The sequence below is a fragment of the Colossoma macropomum genome, unplaced genomic scaffold, assembly GCF_904425465.1.
Source record: "Colossoma macropomum unplaced genomic scaffold, Colossoma_macropomum, whole genome shotgun sequence".
NCBI classification, from domain to species: Eukaryota; Metazoa; Chordata; class Actinopteri; order Characiformes; family Serrasalmidae; genus Colossoma; species Colossoma macropomum.
The window spans coordinates 41,291,427-41,314,958 of NW_023494805.1; the positions used below are offsets into that span (position 1 = coordinate 41,291,427).

Below are 23,532 nucleotides of genomic sequence, written 5' to 3' on the forward strand. Positions count from 1 at the left end.
AAATGGTCAAGATGTAAATAAAGTCATTCAGAGCGGTTTGATGTGAAATGGTTTACAGTGGTGGTGACAGAATCCAGACGTCTGAGGAGTTGAATGCCTCTATACACATATATATATATATACACACATATGTATGTATGTATATCGCTGCTGTTGGAAGAAAACATCGTATCTCCATTTTTGTTGTTTTTCAGTTTTTGATGTAGTTTGAAAGTGCCTGTTGCCCTTTACATGGTGTGTAAATTTCACACTGGTGGTTCTGGATAGTAAATAAAATGTCTATATTTGTGTTGTAGTCATGGCGACCCCTGGTTCCTATCACCACCACTGTAAAGACATCTGAACCATTTCACACCAAACCACTCTGAATCACTCTGTTTACATCTCACACACTGAATTATGCAGAAATTTTGAAAAGTCGGTGGAGTTCCCCTTTGAAGTTCTAGTCTATTGACTCTTTTACACCTGTAGAGCGTTCTTCAACATGTCTAAAGCTTTCTTTCTCATTCTAACACACTAAAAGTCTCACACACTTCACCTCTCTCAGCCTTCTGTTAACAAAGCCCTTCGTCTTTACTGTGTTTCTTTAGTCAGAAGCTTTTACACTGACATTCTCTCATCCTCACTCTGCAAACCTGTTCTTTCTTAACCCATCAGGTAAGCAAGAACAGCTTTCTCTTTGGCTTTCTCTCTTTTTTCTCTGTCCTTCTAGATCAGATACGAAGACTTACACTTTAACCAGAGAGTTTTTTCTCTTCCTCCAGTAGACGTTACTGCAGTCGAGCTGCACGAATGAGTGACGAGGATTAGACATAATAACCATCCTCTCCGCGGACGCAGTCACGAGGGAGGGCGTCTGATCCTTTACAGCTGTTTGTCTGCATGTCTGGAGTTTGTCAAGAGCAGCTAAAACGTGGATAAACTCTGCTTTCTATCCTCCTCGGATCGAAATTCGGCTCAAGATACAACTTATTAATGCAACGACCAACCAGTACTTACAATTAGCAAAGTCTGTATGGCAACAGTGTGTCATAGCCTGTTCAGATCACGCCAACGATCCGCCTCATTTCTCAGCTGACGCGCTCCGGCTGTAGTTCCAGCCTAGCGGCTCGGCTCCTGCCGTTCGAAGTCCGTTTACGTCCATCAGCTTTTGACAGAGTTGCATGAACAACTGAGGTTCGGTCAGCCTTCCATCTCCGCTGACGTCCGAAGTCGTCTTGACTCCTCTCCATCTCCATGTAGAGTCCTTGAACACTTATGGTGAATAAAAGGTTCACCATGTTTTCAGAAGTTCACCATGTCCTGACCAGGAAGTGTGTATATTGATAGAGACTAAACTAAACTCAACATGTGAACCAACAGTGGGAGGAAACGACCCCAAGATTTCAGACAAAATTAGGCCTAATAGACTTCTGTTAATACCATTCTCCAGTAATCTAAAGCCCTATTGGAGCTGGATTAGTTTGATTTGGGGAGGTTCTGTAATGTAAGCAATTACCAATGAGATTAGAGATTTTAATCTCACTGCTGATTCATACTGGCTCAAACTGCTTAAGAGAAAGCGCTTGTAGTGTAAGTCTGATGGTAATAATTGTGGAGCGATTTTAATCCAGTATGAATCTGCAGTGTGTGTAGTTTTACAGTCTGACAGTAATAATTGTGGAGTGATTTTAATCCAGTATGAATCTGCAGTGTGTGTAGTTTTACAGTCTGACAGTAATAATTGTGGAGTGATTTTAATCCAGTATGAATCTGCAGTGTGTGTAGTTTTACAGTCTGACAGTAATAATTGTGGAGTGATTTTAATCCAGTATGAATCTGCAGTGTGTGTAGTTTTACAGTCTGACAGTAATAATTGTGGAGTGATTTTAATCCAGTATGAATCTGCAGTGTGTAGTTTTACAGTCTGACTGTAATAATTGCAGGTTATCTGTTAGTGGAAATTACACAGATACTGAACCAATCGGCCAGTTAAAAATGACGCTACACGACCTCCACTGGGTACCAATCCAGCTCCAACAGTACTTTAAACACCTAACGCTCGTCTGAGGTGAACATGTAAATGCTGAAAGAAACCTGTTCACTGTACAGATAAACACCAGCACCTCTTAAGATACTGTTAAAACGGAACCAGACACTTTTTCTCCTCGTCTTTTTTCTGGTTTAGTCCTCCCATTAGTGTCCTCCCATTTCTGATGTGGGGGCGGCGTGTCCATTTCCTGCTGTTTGCGCTTTTGCTTTGAAACTGAGGGAGAGAGAGCGGAGGGGAGAGTCTTTGAAGAGTCCGGGACGGGAGCATCTCTGAGGGGCCGAGAGGAAAGACGAAGAGACAGAAGGGGAATAGAGAGGGAGAAGGAGGGAGCTGTTCATTTCTGAGCGAGATACGCTCCTATGGTGAAGCCCACGGCCCCCAGCGCCGCCAGGCTGAACACGGTCACTATGGACGGCCAGGAACTGCTGAAAACCGACTCCTTCTGCCGGCCGTACAGATCCACGAAGGCGTCCTGGGAGAGACAGACAGAGAAAAGGACAGAGAGAGGTTTAGTTTCGAGGATCTCTGAAAAATGCAACTGATTTCAATACTTCTGCCTCAACAGCTGCCCCATCCTGAGACTTACAGATCAGTGACACATGTACTGTGTTATTATTAAGTTAGAGGGAATGAGGAGTCTAGTCCACGAGTTTAAGGGCTGAACTAGACGTGCTGATATTCAATATCAGCTATCTAGAGCTGGGGTTCTCAACCTATTTATTATTAGAAAACTTGAAGGCCTAAGCATGAAACTTTTTCTCCCTTTAGACCAGTTGGAAAAATGAAATCCGGAGGAGCTAACTGGCTAATAAACAGCAGGCTAATGCAGAGTTTGGAGTGAACAGGTTTTCTGTTCCGTACAGAGAAACCTGCTGAACTGATTGTCCATTGTAATCAACCGTAAGACAGGGTGCAGCAGACTGAAATAAGCTGGCGTATATCTTTAAAGGTGCAGTGTGTGAGATTTAGTGGGCTCTATTGGCAGAAATGGAATATAGTATACAAAACCATGTTTTTATTAGTTCATAATCACCTGTAACTACAAATCATTTATTTTTTCACTGATTTCTATGACCAAGTGCCATCACTACTGACCCCTCAGTATTTGCACGAAGACCACAAATGGGTGCTTAGCGGCCCACTCGTGGTCCGTGGCCCAGTGGTTATGAGTACCAGATGTTAAGACTAAGACGCTTTTGGGGAAGTGCGCCCTGATCAGCTGCGTTACATATAATTTCCTAAGATAGTCTGAGGAAATGATACGTAAGACTGTAAGAGTAAGACTTCTGCACACTGCTGTGAATGCAAACATGTAGCTGTGACCCATCTAAAATTAAAACAGGGGTCATGTGCTGAAAGCACACTAATTTGGGCCTTACATTGCAAAAAATGATATTTTGGCAAGTGAAATCATCTTAAATATGATCAATATATCTAATATTACTCACTTAGAGACTTTTTTAATCAGTCAACTTTTGTTTAACCTCAGACAGCATCGAGGGTGAGCCTCATTTACAGTGTTGCCGAGCTGATACAGGAAAAAGGGGTCGATGATGTGTGAGAACATATCAAATAATACAAGTAAATTTAATAATAAACATGACTCAAATCAGACAAGTGTTAAAGAAATGAAACATTAATAATAAAAGCACAAAAAGGTAGAAAATAAAACAATAATAAAAGTGTAACCAAAATGGAAAAGTTAATAAAAACAAAAGAATATAAATAAAACAAAAGGAGGACATGAGCAAAAAAGAGAAACTAAATTTAATTAAAATGACTGAAATAATAATAAAATAATCATATTTAAAACAAGAATAAAAATATGAATAATAAAAATAAACAAATAAATAACCAGGATAAATTGATTCATTATTTAAACTTATTATAAGATTATTTAACTTCTTTTTAGACATTTTTTACTTGTTTTAAGTGATTTTGGTTAAATTATCTCACCATATTGGCAGAAAAGTTTGCTTGTTGTGAGAAATCTGCTCAAAACAAAAGATTATCTGCCCAAATACTGAGATAATTTGACTAAAATCACTTAAAACAAGTAAAAAGCATCTAGAAATGAGTTAAACAATCATATAATAAGCTTACAAGATGAGAAATATTAGATATGTTGACAAGATTTCAAACAATTTCTTGCCAAGACACCATTTTTTGCAGTGCATTATCCACAGCCCACTGAACCTCCTGCCCCCTGGTGGCAGGTATGTGCAGTCAGTAGGCCCCTTAGTGCTCTCCTCTGAGTTTAATGATGTGAACAAAGCAATCTGGGGGGTCTTCACAGAGAGGCCTGGAGTTTAAAGAACCTTCTGGCTGCTGGCCAGAGCATGCTAGCACATGCAGGAGGCCAGAAAGTACCTGATTAAAAACACGGGGGGGTTGTGTGGACCACACTGCATCACGAGTAACTCATACAAAACAGCCTCAACAACAGCCTCAACAACAGCCTCACACAGCGCAGGTTTCCTTCAGTTCTAACACCATTTCTGGTTTCGACACTAAAATGGAAAGTTCTTTAAAGCCCAGGAAAGAGGATGTCCGCTCGATGCGGCCACAGCTGGCCCGAGGAAGGCTCATCCTAAAAGGAGAAGCTTTGTCTTTGGCAGGATGTCTGAAGTCATGCGGAGGGAGCAGTTCCTCTAGCGGGACGCTCTCTCTCTCTCTCTCTCTGGTCTTCTGCTGGAGACGATTACAACCTGATTACCTCACGTCTTACGTAACTGCGTTTACGTTAGCATAACCCTAACCTCCACGCTCTACATCACCGCCTCGGGTCGTAGCGGGAAGCGCCGGAGGAGCGTCTAATGGCCTCTGTTTATAGAAATCTGACTCCGCAGCTCTGCCGTCAGCTTTACACTGAATAGAAATAGAAATGAGGGCTTTCGTTACGGAGGACGCTGTCCTGCTCTTAGGCCCAGCGCTCCAAACGAAGTGATCGCAATTGGTTGGCGACAAGCTTAGAGTTTTCCCTCTTAACCCAAACGTAGACGATCAGCCAAAAACATGTTATTTGTCTGAAATTTGCTTCTTTAGTTTTGCACTCAAGCTAAGCCAACAATAGAGGCCTGAACTGCATGGCTACATCGCACCCTCAGCTCAAACTGCATGGATTTGCTAAGTGATCTCAAACAGACTGGCTTATGTGATTCTATACAGAACCATTTGCATGCTGAAAGGGTGGTTCTAAGTTCTATATAGCACTAAAAAGCATTCTTCTATTATGTTATGATGTCCAGCTTTTAGCCATAGAAGAACCCTTTTTGGTGCTATATACACCGATCAGGCAGAACATTATGAGCACCTCCTTGTTTCTACACTCATTGTCCATTTTATCAGCTCCACTTACTATATAGGTGCACTTTGTAGTTCTACAGTTACAGACTGTAGTCCATCTGTTTCTCTGATACTTTGTTACCCTGTTCTTCAGTGGTCAGGACCCCCATGGACCCTCACAGAGCAGGTACTATTTGGGTGGTGGATCATTCTCAGCACTGCAGTAACACTGACGTGGTGGTGGTGTGTTAGTGTGTGTTGCGCTGGTCTGAGTGGATCAGACACAGCAGTGCTGCTGGAGTTTTTAAACAGCTCAGTGTCGCTGCTGGACTGAGAATAGTCCACCAACCAAAAACATCCAGCCAACAGTGTCCTGTGGGCAGCATCCTGTGACCACTGATGAAGGACTAGAGGATGACCAACACAAACTGTGCAGCAGCAGATGAGCTATCGTCTCTGACTTTACATCTACAAGGTGGACCAACAAGGTAGGAGTGTCTAATAGAGTGGACAGTTAGTGGACACAGTGTTTAAAAACTCCAGCAGCACTGCTGTGTCTGATCCACTCAGACCAGCGCAGCAAGGAGGTGGTCATAATGTTATGCCTCAGCTGTGCTAACTCACTTTCCATCCATGAGCTAACGGATGGCTTGTTGGACAATGTTGACGAGTGCACCATCGCCCCCTACTGTAAGCTCCGCTTCATAAGGCCACCAGACATCCTGGTTAGGAGATCACGTCTGGGTCTGCAAGATGGCTCTTCAAGGGTTCTTTAGTAAAGGCAATGGTCCTGTTTAGTTCTATAGAGTTCTATATAGAGTTCTATTCAGAACTATTTGCATGCTTAAATGGTTCTTTGCTCGGCACATTGATCTTCAAACTGATGCAGCATGTATTGTATATGGTTCTATAGGGAATCTTTTTGAAAATGGTTCAATAGAGAACCAAAATAGGGTTCTTCTATTGTTATAAGCTTGACATGATAGCAATAGTGGAGCCCTTTTCGGTGCTAAATAGAACGATTTTCAAAAAGGTTCCCTATAGAGCCATATAAAACACATCCTGCATCAATCTGAAGAACAAGGTCACCATGCAAAGAACTATGTAAGCATGAAATGGTTCTATATAGAAATCATGGTTCTAAATAAAACTAAAGAACCCGTGAAGCGTGAGCTAAAATCAGTAGCAGCAGCCATTCTGAAGCCTGAAATCTGCCCGTAATTGTGTCTAATGCAAAACTAAAAACTTTTCGTCAAAGTAGTCGGATCCAGAGACTGCAATTTGCGCTCACTTCTAGCCTTCATAACTTCAGAACGGTTTAAGATACAAACATGATCCACATATCAGGACATTCAGCAGACCCGCCCCAATTAGCATGACGTCATCAAGCTGTGAGTTCAGCATCAGTGAGTAATTCGGCTCGGAAAATCACCTAAAATCTTGATATTATTGCTCGGCTGTTTGGCCTTCATATTCCAACAAAGGGTTAAAACAGTGACATGATTCACACATCAGATCACTCATCAGACTCTGCCTCACCATCCACAGTGATTTCATCCACCTGTGACCGTCCATCAGCCAGAGATCCAGCTCCAAAATCACCCAAACCCACTCGCTACTGTTATATTACATCTCTGCTTTCAGCCTTCATATTATAAACAAAGGGTTTCAGTTTACATTGATTTTGAGTATTAAAAATATCTTATATTGAATATTAAATAGCTCAATTTGTAATTAAAAATGAAGCCTGTCTTGCTGTGTATCAGAGTTTTAGCGCTCAGCCTGAATCCAAGAGGACAGAAAATCAATAAAAACATGTTTGCCTTATGCTAATTGTTTATTTTTACTCATAATAACTAACAGAATGAATCACCATCAAAATTATTGCACTTTCAGCTCACAGACACTCCAGAATAACAATTTCTGAAAAGATAACTACAACTGAGCTTGTTTTCAAGATCTCTATTATTAAAAAAATACAAAATTTAGCAGGTGCTAGGTACATTTTTGATCAGAAATGACCCAAATTCATAAAGATATTAAATTTCTGTCAGCATTTACATGTCAAACAATGGCATATCTGAGTAGCCCAGGGTCTCCTGAGAATAACAACATGTGCCATGTGTGACTGTCACATGTAAATACTTTATAATGGTAATTGTAATTGACCCAAAATATACCAAAAAAATCCCCTGAAATCTTAGGCTTCTAAGGGTTAAGCGGTGTGAAGGCAGCCTAAAGGAAAAAGTCCTTCTTCAGGCCAAAGTGAACAGGTTGCGTTCCATTGTAAAAAGTCAGAAAAAAGACAAAACCATTTCCTATCTCTCTCCTTCACTTCCTCCGGCCTGCGAGAGACGCTGAAGTCAGCAGCTCAGCAGCCTTCGACCCCCTGGAGATCAATGGAAATAAAAACACTTCTCTTTTTTTTACATTCAAGAGTCTCCCACCATGAGAAACCCCACAGGAAGAGCACGGCTCCTGTTTCTCATTGACGTCTCCACATTCCGAGGCCCAGTGAGCATATCATCTCAGGCCTCACTGCTGGAGATCCATGTAGGTCAGAGCAGACCGTGAGGTCAACCCACACTGCACCTTCTCCACACCAACAGTCGCTAACCTTCAGGCACTAATTACCGTTCTGGGTGATCAAGCTTTCCTTCATCCCCCCTGGCCGGTTTTAACTCCTCACAGAAAACAAAAGGCCACGCAGAGTTATTTCGGCTTGTTTCGTTTTGCTCCAAGCCTTTTTTAAACGTTCACCCACGCAAAAAACTCCCGTCCAAACCCTTCTATTGTAAGACGCTCCTGCAATAGCAAGGAAAGTCCCACGGCAAGAATGGGAGGAAATGTTCCGACAGGCAAGAATATTTTCCCGTGACCGCCCGCAGCTGAGTTTAAATGTTGCGTGGGCATAAAAAGCTGGAGCACAGCGAGTGGTTCATGTATCTCGTGCTTAAGGCCACATCTGAAAGAGCGCTCAGGTACATGTTTGTGGTATGAAAGCTCATTCCTGCCAGATAGAGGAGAAAAAAAGTCATCACTACTTTCCTTCTTCTATTTCTGGCTGTAGTATGTCAAAATATTAAAATAGCTTTTTTCTCTCCAAATTTTTACAAAGTATTTCGAAACAATGATTTATTTATCTCATAAATGGGGCGTAACATCTCAAACCAATGACGTATGTTCTCAAAATAATTACTTATTATCTCAAAATAATGTTTTATTTCTTTCTCAGAATAACGGCTTAGTTTCTCAAAAACGTGACAGTATCTCAGAATGACATTTTCTCATAAATGTAGCTTAATATCTCAAACTAATGACATATGCTCTCAAAAAGTTGATTTAGTATCTCAAAATAATGACTTATTTTTCAAAAATGTGGCTTAATATCTCAGAATAATGGCTTAGTTTCTCAAGAATTTGACACAGTATTTTAGAATTACTTATTATCTCAGAAATCTAGCTTAGTATCTCTAAATAAGGAGATTTTCTAGACTTTTCTATAGTTACATATAAGTTATTCAATTTCAAGAAAGTAAGCAGTAATTTTGGGATAATAAGTAATTTTATGACATATCACATCAAAAATTTGACATAGTAAGTCATTATCCTGAGACACTGAGACAAGCCATTATTTCAACAGTTATTTTGAGAAAATAAGTCATTATTTCAATATAGTAAGCCTGTATTTTGAGAAAATACATCAATATTTCAAAATAATGACATTTCTACAAACAAATTTGGCTTAATATCCCAAAATAATGGCTTAGTTTCTCAAGAATTTGACATAGTATCTCAGAACAACTTATTATGTCAGAAATTTGACATAGTATCTCTAATTAACTACATTTTCTAGAAATTTTGAGTTACCAAGACAGAATTCCGACATATACGTTAAGAAATTTCAAGACAGTAAGCAATTATTTTGAGATAATAAGTCATTTTATGACACATCACATCAAATATTTTATATAGTAAGTCATTATCCTGAGACGCTGAGACAAGTCATGATTTCAGCATTATTATTTTGAGAAAACGAGTCATTCTTTTAATATAGTAAGCCCATATTTTGAGAAAATACAGCATTATTTCAAAATAGCAAGTCAATATTTTGAGTAAAACGTCATTATTCACAAGATACTAAACACGACTTAACATGATAATTGAGTACATTTGGTGGGTGACAAACTGTGTACATCTGATTTTTAACCAAACTGTTCCTGTAATCCTTTGAGAAGCGAGTCTTTTAAGTCATTGTAAACAAAGTAACGTGACGGTTCTTATGAAAGGGTTAAAGGGACAGTCATAACAGAGCTCAATGCTCTGCATTCCTCAGCGTGTTCCCAGGCTGGGAGGGTACAGTAAAGTGGGCGTGGCCTCTCCACTGTACACAGAACTGCTCTGTTTTCCGTTTCCCAGCAGTTCACAATAACCCGCAGCAAAAATGAGAGAGAGTGAGAGTGAGAGAGAGAGAGACATTGAGAGAGAATGAGAGAGAGAGAGAGTAGAAGTCATGGGAGCGGGAGCTGATGGACAAGGGAATCAGGTGAGCATCATGGGACGGCAGCTAGAAGATGAACATCACGCTCTGCTTCATCATTCACACACAGCTCCATGTGACCTCTCTGCTGCTCGGCTGAAGTCAAGCCTGCTTTTTTCCATTACGCCGACCTCATGTTGTTGGATAAATATGGTTTCGCAGCAATGCTGGTCACAAGACCTCCAAAGACACGGCTTTCTGCTGCACCTTCACAGTGAAAACCGTTAATCTCTGTCCTTTGTAACCTCTCGGTAACCTTTCTGAGTGTTTTCAGCCATTGTTTCCCAGCAAACCTGCTCTAATAAAGCTTGCCTTCAAAGCAGCACAGCTGCTAATGCTAATAACCTGATTTGAAGCCTTTTAAAATGTTGAGAATGCAGCTAAAAAATGCTAAAACTGTAAAGAATTCTCACCTCAGCGTTTTTAGGTGAGTCATATCCCAGTCACGCTGCTGTTTTTAGCTCTGTGATGTACTTTTGTAACAGAACATTCAAGTCATACAGTGTCAGAAACCACATAAGCGAGTCTGTTTGGTATTACTCAACAACTTGATGTGGTTTGAGGCAAGTGTGTCCTGATTTAGGCACTTAGCACAGTGCTAATTGGTGGCGTATAAGCCTCCGTTACTTGTTAGCTCCATTAGCCTCGTAGCGCCAGCAGAGAACTTGTACTGAGGAGAATTACCACTCTACAGTGTCTTCCGGGTTTCTCAAACACTAGAGGGCGCTCCCGAGCAACTCCAAAATGAATGGGTTAAGATGGAGCATTTGAGCAAAATCATAGTTTATAAATGCTTAAACGTTTTAATATAAAAGAATGAATTTATATCCTGAACACAGAACAGCATAAAACACGAACTCGAGCTATAGGAGTTTAACACTGCGCCTCATGTAAGTTCACGACGTCAGTGAGCGCGAACAGCCAATGAGCTGCTCCACTCGCCAACCAATCAGCACACAGTAGCAGTAACGCTAACCAATCAGAACTCAACACATTATAAAGCCACCAGGAACCAACAGAAACAAAATGCACTTAATAATCCGATAACTGCAGAAAATCAGATTTTGTCAGTAATCTGATCAACGTGTTTATATGCACTTGAGTAATCAGATAATGGAGAAACTCCAGGTCTACATGCTTTACAACCAGCCAATAAACTCACAGAAGAAGACGTGACGTAAACGTAACGTAAAACTCAAACTTCATGTTGTAGCTTTTTTAAACTTCAAGTCACTTTATCTGAAAATATGAACGTAGATCATCTAGAAGATGAAAAATATTTAAATCCTTCATTTCGTCAAGCATGTATTTGGTCTCAGCGTCACTCCAAAAATGTTCTGCTGCGTCTCGCGGCGACACTGCTCGCTTATTTCCAGTTCCACAGTCTGTTTTCACACATGAAAAGAGAAATGAAAGAAATCAGAGTAAGAGTTCACATGCACTGAGAAATCTGAGCTAAAATCCAGCCTCTTTATCACATTTCTTAGTCAGATTTCCAGACCTTACACTCTAAGGAATCATAGTGTGCTGTTTACATGACCATTTGAATAATCAGATAACAATGATGGTCGGATTATTGAGTGCATGTAAACACACTCAGTGGTTTCTATGTTTTTTTTAGGAGGATCCTTCACATTGTGATATCAACCCATTAAAAAAGGCAAAAATACATTACAAAACCAACAGAAAGCCTTAATGGTTTATATGTTTTGTTTCAGCAGGGTAAAAACAGATAATGACCCAAGTCATAGTACCATCATCACCCGTTCCCACGGTTAAGCTTTAGCCAGTGGTGAAAGGGGGTTTAGCTGTAGGAGTGGATCAGAAACAGCTTCATCAGCAGAGACATTTCATAAGGTCATCTCACAGCCTGGAAATGACACTGTTTACTGCCTCACTCCCATCTGAAATCCTGTCTCCTCATATGGAACCTTCGACTCCCCCTTCCCTGCAACAGACAACCAAACTAATGGAAACCTATAGGCCCTTTTCACAAGACACATAAGTGCATAAATGTTGGGTACAAGAAGTTCCACTATTGTCTTATGGACAGTTATTAACCTCAGAAGTACAGGCGTTCGTATCACTTCAGACACCACAGAAAGGTGTGACACTTTATCTTTGTCGTAGTTGACAAGATTGGAATTCGAGGATGCGTCCAGAACTGTTGGAGAACCAAACACACAACAAATGTGGAAAATTCCTTTACGGCTATCAGAGTACAGTAACGTCAATAAACGCCTACAGCCCATGTGTCAAACACAAGGCCTATTTGGTCTGCGAAATTATTTTAATTTTCTATTCTTATTAGCCCGTTTCATCCTGCGATGCACTACAGTCCCCAGCATGCACTGCAACATAGTGTGCATACTGACCCCCTTCACCCAACAACAATCTAATGCCTAGTGTCTATTTAAAGCAAATCAGCAGTTTAAAAAAACTACCTAAAACAACTTATTTTTTATTTGAATTATTTTAAAGTATTTTTAAAGTCCTGTTGTAGTTTTGACATATATACAATGGCCCGTTCAGCTCATGGTAAACTGTTTATTAAAAATGGCCCACGGATTTGCTGGGATTTTTTAATATGGCCCTTCTAGTGGTTGAGTTTGACACCCCTGGTCTACAGAGTGATAAATCAATAAACCAAATGCTAGTTTAGCCATGTTAGCTGGAGATGTCGAAACAGCTCACTAACAATCAACTAGGTGGCAAAAAGCTAAACATGCACACACCCCAGCAGGGGGCGCGCTGAGTTTTCATGGTCCGTAGCGCTACTTTAGACGTTTTACACAAACACCAGCTCCAGCGAACAAACATCTCCCCGCTGAGCACTCGCTCTCTCAGATACTGACAGCTTTTAAGGGAGAAAATGAAAACTATTCCCCTGAAAGTGGCTGAAGCAGCAACCTTAAAGCACGAACTGCACATTAACATTAGTCGGCAGCGGTGAAACGCTGACACAGAGGCTCTTTTTCTCTGTATAACAAGTTTATTCCTTTGTTAACTGCAGAAACTCATTTTTCCTCTGCTCATAGTCAGCTGACAAACCACTGAGACTGAGAGATACGGTTGTTTTTGCTTCTTGAATGCTTGAGTGAGCTGCACACGCTCTACTCGTCATCGTCGTTACTGTTATTGCTTTAGCGGAAGCAGCGTTACCCTGCAGCGATTACTTTCAGCAGAAAAAATGCGGAAATGTCATAGGGCCTATGAAGAGTCTTTCCACTGAGTTTGTTTGCAGACCAGTTGTTCCCAGTGTTCCATGGTTACGAAGCAGCACTGTGGCATTATTGGTTTGACCTGTCATTTGCTTTTCTCACGCGTAGCTCAGTAGGCCCACTTTCCGGAGGTCTTTTTCCTCTGAGAAGGTCTCTCCCTTTTCCCATAGCCCTAAGCTGACTACACTACGCATACAGCACTGTATATAGATATACAGCACTGTATATGGCAGCTCTGAGCCTAAAGGCACTGAACTAAATTTGACCCCTATGGGAATAGCACAGGCTTCGGCAGCTGGGAGAGAAAGCATGTGGTGAGAAAAACGAACGGCGCCGCTTGAACTATCAAAGTCTTACGGCACAGGAACGATGGTCACGTTGCAGTGGACCTCAAAGGCAAGAAGTGCTTCAGAATAAACTCTTTAAAATGGTTTACAAACAGAAGTTCGGAGTAGACATAACACGTGCACCTACAGCCATAACACAGGTGGCAAACACAGCTACTTAAAGCTCTGCTGATTACAGACTGGTTTTGACTCCCTTATCCAGGCATGGATTATGAACCAGGCCGACTGGGGCAGGGGTCCACGGGCCTTGGAGCTTAGGAGCAGGGCTGCTGCGATTACTCGATGTGACCGATCCATCGGCATCGATATTTGATGACATTACCTGGCTGATCTTTTTTTTTCACTATAATTTTTTTAAATTTACCTTTTTGATTTCTAAATTCAGTTGAAATAACAAATGCTTAATATATATACCACATTTCTTTGTGTAGCGAATGCCATAATTAGATTTTTTAGAGGAAAATTTATTGTTTCGATTAATCAACTAATCAGTAGTTGATATATTAATCGATAGAAAATTAGTCGTTGAGGCCTTGAGGTGTTTTTTTCACAAGAGTGGAAACAGATTAGAGTAGAGAAGCGGTGTAAAACGTAAACACCCCATTTTTGTAATTTTTTTCAAACAAAAATCCTCATTTTTTTCAGTTTTCCACTTACCCTTTATGTAGGCAATCAGCCAAGACATGATTGGAACTGTTTAGTTTGGAACAGGAGCTCTGAAGCCAATGTTGCTAAGAAACACTAGAACTCAGTAGTCACCCAAATAGCCCAAATCACCAAAACATCCAGGACTTCGTTCTCTTAACCTGCTCAAAACACATCCAGGCCTTCGTTAAGGCAGAGTAGACTTTCTGAATTTACCTTTCATCATCATCATCATCATCATCATCACTTATTTATATATATTTATATAGCGCCTTTCCCAATCTCAAGGGCCCTTTTTGTTTCCTAAAACGCTTCAAGGCAAATAACAAATGTTTCTCTTGAACACTACTACCTATTTACTGTGTGCACGACGCCAGTCGCTTTCGGCTCCACTCATTGGTTGGCTCTACAGCTTTAAGCGATCACGGAGTCCGACTCTGTTATGTAAGAGGTTTCTAAAAGTTTCCAAAGACCAAAGGCGTGGAAAGTATGGGAGTACTTCAAATTATCACAAAACAAAAAGGTGGTTATGCAACGTTTTGATGGGATATCTAATAATCTTATCTAATTATTTTATTTCTTCTATTATTTTTAAGCACATTTATTTGTGTAGGGAATGCTAATATAGTTTTTATGGAGGAAAATTAATCATTTAGATTAATCAACTAATCAGTAAAACAGTCAATAATTTAATAGAACAAAAAATAGTCTAGTGGCAGCCCTACTTAAGAGGAGTGGAGTTTGTCACGAAAAAGTGGAAAAAGACGAGTAGAAAGGCGGCGTTAAACCCCATTTTTACAATTTTTAAAGGAAAAATCTAACGTAGACAGTTTTCCATTAACCCTAGACGTATTCAATCAGCCAAGACATGATTGGAGTTATTTAGTTGGAACAGGAGCTCTAAAGCCAATGATGCTAAGAAACACTAGAACTCATTAGATATAATATAATATAATATAATATAATATAATCGATAGAAAAATAGTCATTAGTGGAGGCCCCATTTAAAAGGCCTTGAGGTGTTTTTTTCACAAGAGTGGAAACACTAGAACTCAATAGTCACCCAAATAGCCCAAATCACCAAAACATCTCTTAACCTGCTTAAAACACATCCAGGTCTTCGTTAAGGCAGAGTAGACTTTCTGAATTTACCTTTCATCATCATCATCACTTTTATTTATATAGCGCCTTTCCCATGCTCAAGGGCCCTTTTTGTTTCCTAAAACGCTTCAAGGCAAATAACAAATGTTTCTCTTGAACACCACTACCTATTTACTGTGTGCACGACGCCAGTCGCTTTCGGCTCCACTCATTGGTTGGCTCTACAGCTTTAAGCGATCACGAAGTCCGACTCTGTTATGTAAGAGGTTTCTAAAAGTTTCCAAAGACCAAAGGCGTGGAAAGTATGGGAGTACTTCAAATTATCACAAAACAAAAAGGTGGTTATGCAACGTTTTGATGGGATATCTAATAATCTTATCTAATTATTTTATTTCTTCCATTATTTTTAAGCAAATTTATTTGTGTAGGGAATGCTAATATAGTTTTTATGGAGGAAAATTAATCATTTAGATTAATCAACTAATCAGTAAAACAGTCAATAGTTTAATAGAACGAAAAATAGTCTAGTGGCAGCCCTACTTAAGAGGAGTGGAGTTTGTCACGAAAAAGTGGAAAAAGACGAGTAGAAAGGCGACGTTAAACCCCATTTTTACAATTTTTAAAGGAAAAATCTAACGTAGACAGTTTTCCATTAACCCTAGACGTATTCAATCAGCCAAGACATGATTGGAGTTATTTAGTTGGAACAGGAGCTCTAAAGCCAATGATGCTAAGAAACACTAGAACTCATTAGATATAATATAATATAATATAATATAATATAATCGATAGAAAAATAGTCAATAGTGGAGGCCCCATTTAAAAAGGCCTTGAGGTGTTTTTTTCACAAGAGTGGAAACACTAGAACTCAATAGTCACCCAAATAGCCCAAATCACCAAAACGTCTCTTAACCTGCTTAAAACACATCCAGGTCTTCGTTAAGGCAGAGTAGACTTTCTGAATTTACCTTTCATCATCATCATCACTTTTATTTATATAGCGCCTTTCCCAATCTCAAGGGCCCTTTTTGTTTCCTAAAACACTTCAAGGCAAATAACAAATGTTTCTCTTGAACACCACTACCTATTTACTGCACGACGCCAGTCGCTTTCGGCTCCACTCATTGGTTGGCTCTACAGCTTTAAGCGATCACGGGGTCCGACTCTGTTATGTAAGAGGTTTCTAAAAGTTTCCAAAGACCAAAGGCGTGGAAAGTATGGGAGTACTTCAAATTATCACAAAACAAAAAGGTGGTTATGCAACGTTTTGATGGGATATCTAATAATCTTATCTAATTATTTTATTTCTTCTATTATTTTTAAGCAAATTTATTTGTGTAGGGAATGCTAATATAGTTTTTATGGAGGAAAATTAATCATTTAGATTAATCAACTAATCAGTAAAACAGTCAATAGTTTAATAGAACAAAAAATAGTCTTCAGTGGCAGCCCTACTTAAAAAAAAAGACGAGTAGAAAGGCGGCGTTAAACTTGAACACCCCATTTTTATAATTTTTTAAAGGAAAAATCTAACTTTTCCATTAACCTAAGACGTAGTCAATCAGCCAAGACATGATTGGAGTTATTTAGTTGGAACAGGAGCTCTGAGGCCAATGTTGCTAAGAAACACTAGAACTCAATAGTCACCCAAATAGCCCAAATCACCAAAACGTTTCTTATCCTGCTCAAAATGCATCCAGGTCTTCGTTAAGGTGACATACACTTATCAATGTAGTTTAAGACTTAGTACGACTTACTGTAAACATGAAAATGTGGAGCTGAACGCTGAGGGCAGCCACTTTAGACAAGAGAGTCTGCATTCACAAATCACCTCAGGAGTAGGAGTGCTGATCTAAAATTGGGATGTGACCATGATTGTGATAAATATGGAGGAATTTGATCCAAGATCAGTCCTCTAATGTACGACTGCTTTGTGAATACCAGCCCTGCTGTTTTTAAACACAAGATAATTAATTAGTGCCCCACTAAATGGCCTCCTGATCCCCCTCCCGCCCACTATGCTCTGATAGGATGCACCCAGATGTCGACTGTTTCGAATGTTCATTTGTTTTCTGATACCGAACTGAAACCATTGCACCCTCAATGTGTACAAATGATCCCAGTTGTTTGGCTGGGGCTGCCACTTTTTTCCGAATGTTGGATTTGTTCAAATGTTACTGTTAAATGGCGGACGGCTGTAAATAATACCGGCCCGTGGGCCTCTGAGCTGTTAATCCCTGCTTGCCCATGTCACGGTTGAGGACTGGGTAAGCAGTTTCAGATGCCACATGCAGCCACCTTGCCCATAAGGTCAGCGCTGAGAGTCTCAGGAGTGTTGTCTGGGACCCGCCTGAGCGGAAAAATGATGACCGAGGGACTTCATAGTTTGCACTTGTTACCAGGAAAACCACAAATCAGCAGTGGACTGGCACTGAAGGGTACAGAGTCCTTGGATAAACCTCAAAGCGGCATTCAGCAAAAACCTGTGGCTACTGATCTGACAAGAGCGCCAAGCGAGACACAAGGGACGCTCGTTACAACCCGGCAGCTCAGGAAAAATCCTGCTGTGACCAAAGGCTAGTCTGAGGTCAAGTGACATGATGAAATTAGATCTGCTGGCAGCAGAACGTCAGTATGATTTCCAATCTGGGTAATGGCCGCGACACGATCCAAGAGAGTCACTTTGATCTCGTTCTATCTCGTTCTCAAAAGAGTTCATTTATTGTTACAAGCTTGACACCATATCAATAGAAGAACCTTTTGGGGGCTATATAGAACCACTTACCATCTACAGCACATTCTCTATCAGCCTCAAGAAACGTTTCGTGATGCAAAGAACCCTTTAATCATGCAACGGGTTATTTGAGTGTTTGTGGTTATAGAGCCACTTTCAAAAAGGTTCTATATACAACCAGCTACAGGACATTCTCCATCAGTCTGAAGAACCTTTCAGGATGGAAACAACCCTTTAATCGTGCAACGGGTTCTTTGAGTGTTCATGGTTCTATATAGAACCATTTTCATCTACAGCACATTCTCCATCAGTCTGAAGAAACCTTTCAGGATGCAAAGAACGCTGTCATCATGCAAAGGGTTCTCTGAGTGTTCACGGTTCTACAGAGAACCATTTTCTTTGCTAAAAAACCTTCTTTGTTAAGAGTGCAGAGGGTGAAGCTGGGAAGAAATCTGACTTCTCCAAATTCCCAAATGACCTGCGAATGGCCTGTTTCCCCTCATATATATTCAAACGTGTGTCTAGTTTGTCTGTAAATACACAAGTGATTTCCCATAAGGCACTTCCCAAAGCTGGGAACGTGACACCACATAAATCGAGGAGAATGTTTGTGACAGTGCATGTTTTTACGATGACCATTTGTCATCTTTTATTTCACCATAATTCAATCCACTACTTCGGCTGTACCCGTGTACATGCCCAGCGCAGTTTCAGGGGCAGAGCCGCGTTATGTAACTGTTTTACTTGGTGGAAAACAAAGTAAACCACAGCAAAAGCAGATTTTAGCCAAACTTGAGTGCCAAAAGTCGCTCCCTGGTTGCTTTGCACAAGCCTCCCTGTGCCGTGACCTTCCCTCGAACAATAAGACGCTTATTTGGGACGCTGCACATTGTAACCGACTCTGTTAGATCAAACATCATGGCAGACGATGAACGAAGCCCGGGCTGAGGTGCTGCTAGATGCTTCCTCCATTCTCCGCCGAGCTTAGTGTCTCGTTTCTCTTTGAAGCGTAAAGGACGTGAGGATGTGTAACACGCAGCACCTGGGCCTGATGTCTCCGCGAGGCTGGTGTACGGATTAATCCTGTTGGGACAGATTCTGTGAGAAAGGCTGCCGGGTGCTGACACTCAGTCTCGAGAACGCTATTATTGATCGGCCTGCACCGGAAAAAAATAGGATACAATGAAAATATTGTCGCTGTCGTAAGCAAACTTCACATCTCTGAAATGGTCCCGAAACAGGAAATTCACATTAAATCAGTTTTCAAACGTGTATGTATGTCTGCCATGGACATCTTGCAAGGGTTCTTTAGTAAAGAAAATGGTTCTACATAGAACCATGAGCACTCAAAAAACCCTTTGCATGATTAAAGCGATTTAATCCCATTGGTTAGGACTTCAGGAGCTGAACTGAAGTGAGAGAAGAATCAATCACATTTTTGATTTACAATGAGTGGAACCAACTTTGTGAGGAAAAATGTCGCTCTAGTTCTTCTGGAAGTTCTAGATACGTCACTGACTGTGAATGTGAGTCGTAGTCTAAGAAGGTTTGGGTTAGTTGTTAGGAATGGAAAACAGCGGCGGCAGCACTGAAAGCATCACTGTTGAACTCATACACGGTAAAATATTTGTTAATGTCTATTACAAGCTTCAAATATTCAAAAATTAGGAGCAGTCGTGGGCTGGAGGTTAGGGAACCAGGCTTGCGAAGGTCGGGAAGGTCGCCGGTTCGATCCCCTGAGCCGACCGAAGTGCCCTTGAGCAAGGCACCTAACCTCCAACTGCTCCCTGGGCGCTGTGGATAGGGCTGCCCACCGCTCTGGGCAAGTGTGCTCACTGCCCCCTAGTGTGTGTGTTCACTAGAGTGTATGTGGTGTTTCACTGCATGGATGGGTTAAATGTGGAGGTGAAATGTCCCTGTTGTGGGACTAATAAGGTTCACTTAATCACAAAATAAAACATGTAGAATATCTTTTATAAGCTGTCTAGAATGGCCAAAAGTTCACCATTAGCTCAGCGCTAATTGACTACTAGAATCAAATATGGGGCGCTAGCAAATATTAGCATTATTGTGTTTTTTTCTCATTTTTTTTAACAGGCTTTGATATTTATGGCCCACATTAAGGGCCTAGGTGTAATGGTTATAGTTTGTCACTGGTTATTACTGATTTTATTGATATTGATGAACGTTCAGAGTATTTAACCACACACAAGCATTTTAACGTTGATGAAATTTGTTAATGTTACAATCTGGGGCCAGTGTGTCAGTCAACATATGATGTTCTGGCACATTCACATGTATTTTGAACTGAAAAGGTACTAAATGGACAGAAGAGCCTGAATCCTCATGCTAGAAAAGCTTTTAAGATGCTCCTGTATGAAAGGAAGACAGGGAAGGAGATGTGGTGTCTGCAGTGGTCTGTGTATGACTGTATGAGTGGATGGAACTCATTCGCTATAAATAAACCAGGCCAAGCCAGACAAACAGCCTAATAAAGCCAGGCGTATTGTATCTGCACAGTGGATGCTGTTTGAAAAGGACAGGATGACGCGCAGGACGACAGTCAATAATGGCAAAAGGTCGCTGAGTCATCACCTGCAGGGAGCGGGCAGACGTCAGAGACAGGAAGGGGCAGAGTGGGTAGGGTGTCCATTCATCAGTTATGCCAGTTCTGTCCCGCTGAACGGCTTATTTAGCTGCGACCGGATGACCCAAATTAATCTGACCAAATAGATGCTTAAAGGACCTGCCTGACTTGGAGCCACGGCTGGACGTTTTAACCGTTAATCACATTTGAATGGTATTTAAATGTCCTATAATATCTGTATTGTTCTTCTAAACATTCTTGATATTATTTTGCCAAATTTTAAATTTAATATTACAATCATTTTGATTTGGAAAAAGTTTAATAAATGGTAAGGTAGCAATATGACAATAATTAACATGATAAAACTGAATAAATTACAGTGTGTGTTTAAGCAGCATGTCCTAATTTCTGCTTCATTTATTTTTTTGGACGTAAAGCATTATATAACAACTGGCTGGACACTGGGTTCAGCCTAGTGGTGATAATATAGAAGAAATATGACATCACAAAGCTACAATATGCAAAATACATCACCATATTTTTAACTGATAAGTCAGAATTAATAAAAACTATGAATACAAATGATTTTTATTCATTGTTTCAGACACTGCACTGAACGAAATCAAATGAACCCACTCTCTTAGTACTGAAACATGTAGTTGGTCAGTGTTCAAGTACTGATAATATCCACGACATGGTCAGAAAAGCATATTTTGACCTATTGTGACAAATATTGTTCAGCCTATTTTCATGTTCAGGCTAATGTGAACCCTGTGTTCACACGATAATGAATGTTACTGGATCTGATGTTTATCTTGTACACTCATATAGACAGCTGTAACAAAACACACTGCTTTTAAAAGAAAACATCTTTCCTTAGGGTCAAATTAGACGAATGAGATCAATCGTCATTAACTACACAAACAAATGCGATTAATCATGATTAATTACACAAACAAATGCGATTAATCATCATTAAATACACAAACAAATGTGATTCATCATGATTGACTACCCAAAGAAATGCAATTAATCATCATTAACTACATAAAGAAATGCAATTAATCATGATTGACTCCGCAAACTAATCCGATTAATCATGATTAACTCTACAAACAAATGTGATTAATCATGATTAACTACACAAAAATGTGATTGATCATGATTGACTGCATAAAGAAATGTGATTAATCATGATTAACTACACAAATGCAAATAATCATGACTGCACAAACAAATGCGATCAATCATCATTAACTACACAAACAAATGTGATTAATCATGATTATCTACACAAATGTGATTAATCATGATTATCTACACAAACAAATGTGATTAATCATCATTAACTACACAAACAAATGTGATTAATCGTGATTATCTACACAAACAAATGTGATTAATCATGATTATCTACACAAACAAATGCGATTAATCATCATTAACTACACAAACAAATGTGATTAATCATGATTATCTACACAAACAAATGCGATTAATCATCATTAACTACACAAACAAATGTGATTAATCATGATTATCTACACAAACAAATGTGATTAATCACAATTATTTAATTTTTGTTGTTTGACAGCCTTAATTAAACATTTTCTCTTTTTTATTAGTGTGTAATGCAGCGACTTATCAGTGACAGTTTTAATAATAACATTTAACAAATTAATTAAAATGTGTTTTCCATTATACGTCAGCTGTTATTCTTTTCAAACGCTCAGTATTTTCCAAAAATGGATATATAACATTTTGGAATGAAACTCTTGCACTTGACCAACTTTGAAGGTTTTTTATACTGGAAAAGTAATTGTACTCATATTAAAGTATTCAGTTTTGATAATACTTCAGTAAAGCACAAATTTACCAAAATAATGCTTAATTATAGCAATAATTACTTTAGTATCTTCCTCCATTGTCTTGCTATATTGCTTTTACCAGAGGATATCGTTTTAGTACTGCTAATATTTTGTCCAGTCACATCAGTGTGTTCAGTTGTTTTTCTAAAACGTAGTCAAATCATGGTGAAATTCGAGATTTCGCATGGAGCTGTTTCCTAAAGAATCGTAAACAAACTCAATCAATATGAGGCCACGGAGGCTGACACTGCCTGAGAGGAACTTGAGAATTACATCATAGTTTTTGTTCTGCTCCCTGAACATGTGATTTGGTGCAACATGAGGAGGAAAACCTCTCCTCCTCTGGATCAAACACCTATTGGCGCACAGTGAGCAGAGGGAGTGGGGGGAGCGTGAGAATTCCCAGCACACACCCTCATGCTCCTGGGGTTTGGAGATCAGATGAAATGCAGCCACACAGGCTGTGGGAACCGGAACGTTCCTCTGCGGCCTGTTGTGTCTTGAGGGACTAATAAGTCTTCAGAGGGAGCATACTTCCTGAAACCAAGTCAACACAGTCCGAGGAATCACCCTCCCATCTGAGTCTGTCACTGAAATGGTTAACCTCAAAGTGAAAGCACATTTTCTTGGAGAATCCAGTGCGGCGATGAACGCTGGGCCTTGTCACAGTTTCCATGCAGCAGTCTTAGCAACAAAGATCAATGCAGCCGACCTCAGAGCCTGGCAACAAGTGGCTAATGTCCACAACAGTTCGTGAAAATGTTGAGTAGTCTCATGACACCAGCAGGAACAATATCATATGAAGAAGTGACACATGCCTGTGAGAGCAGCACCAAAGAATTCTCAGTCGGGATACTCGGGCTGAAACAAGGGCGACCGAGTACGTTTTTGTGGGATAACCTCACCGTCTGGAGAGCAGATAACTTTTCCAGCTAACATTGCCAAGAAACAGAGACGTAGCTACAATGAGGGAAGAATGCAACACAAGGCCAAACGTCTGGTTACTGTGAGAAAAGAGCGATATGGCTGGTCGGAGAGGCCACTCTGTTTTGAGAGCAGTTTAGGTGAAAAAAGCCCCAAAATGCAGTAATTACATCACTAACCAAAAGGAATTGGTTAACTAGAGGAAAAAAAACATTGTGTGCACTCAATTATCTCTGATGTTACACCAG

At 40.1% G+C, this 23,532-nt stretch overlaps 1 protein-coding gene across 1 annotated transcript in view; it reads right to left on the reverse strand.

Annotated features, from left to right (window-relative positions):
* Nucleotides 1–1,854: 1,854 nt before the first annotated feature.
* bcl2b (BCL2 apoptosis regulator b) overlaps nt 1,855–23,532 on the reverse strand; it is a 56,190-nt gene continuing 34,512 nt past the window's right edge. The window contains exon 2 of the mRNA XM_036597184.1: nt 1,855–2,504. Coding sequence (XP_036453077.1) covers nt 2,367–2,504 — 138 coding nt within the window. The 3' untranslated portion in view covers nt 1,855–2,366. The remainder of the gene's footprint in view (nt 2,505–23,532) is intronic.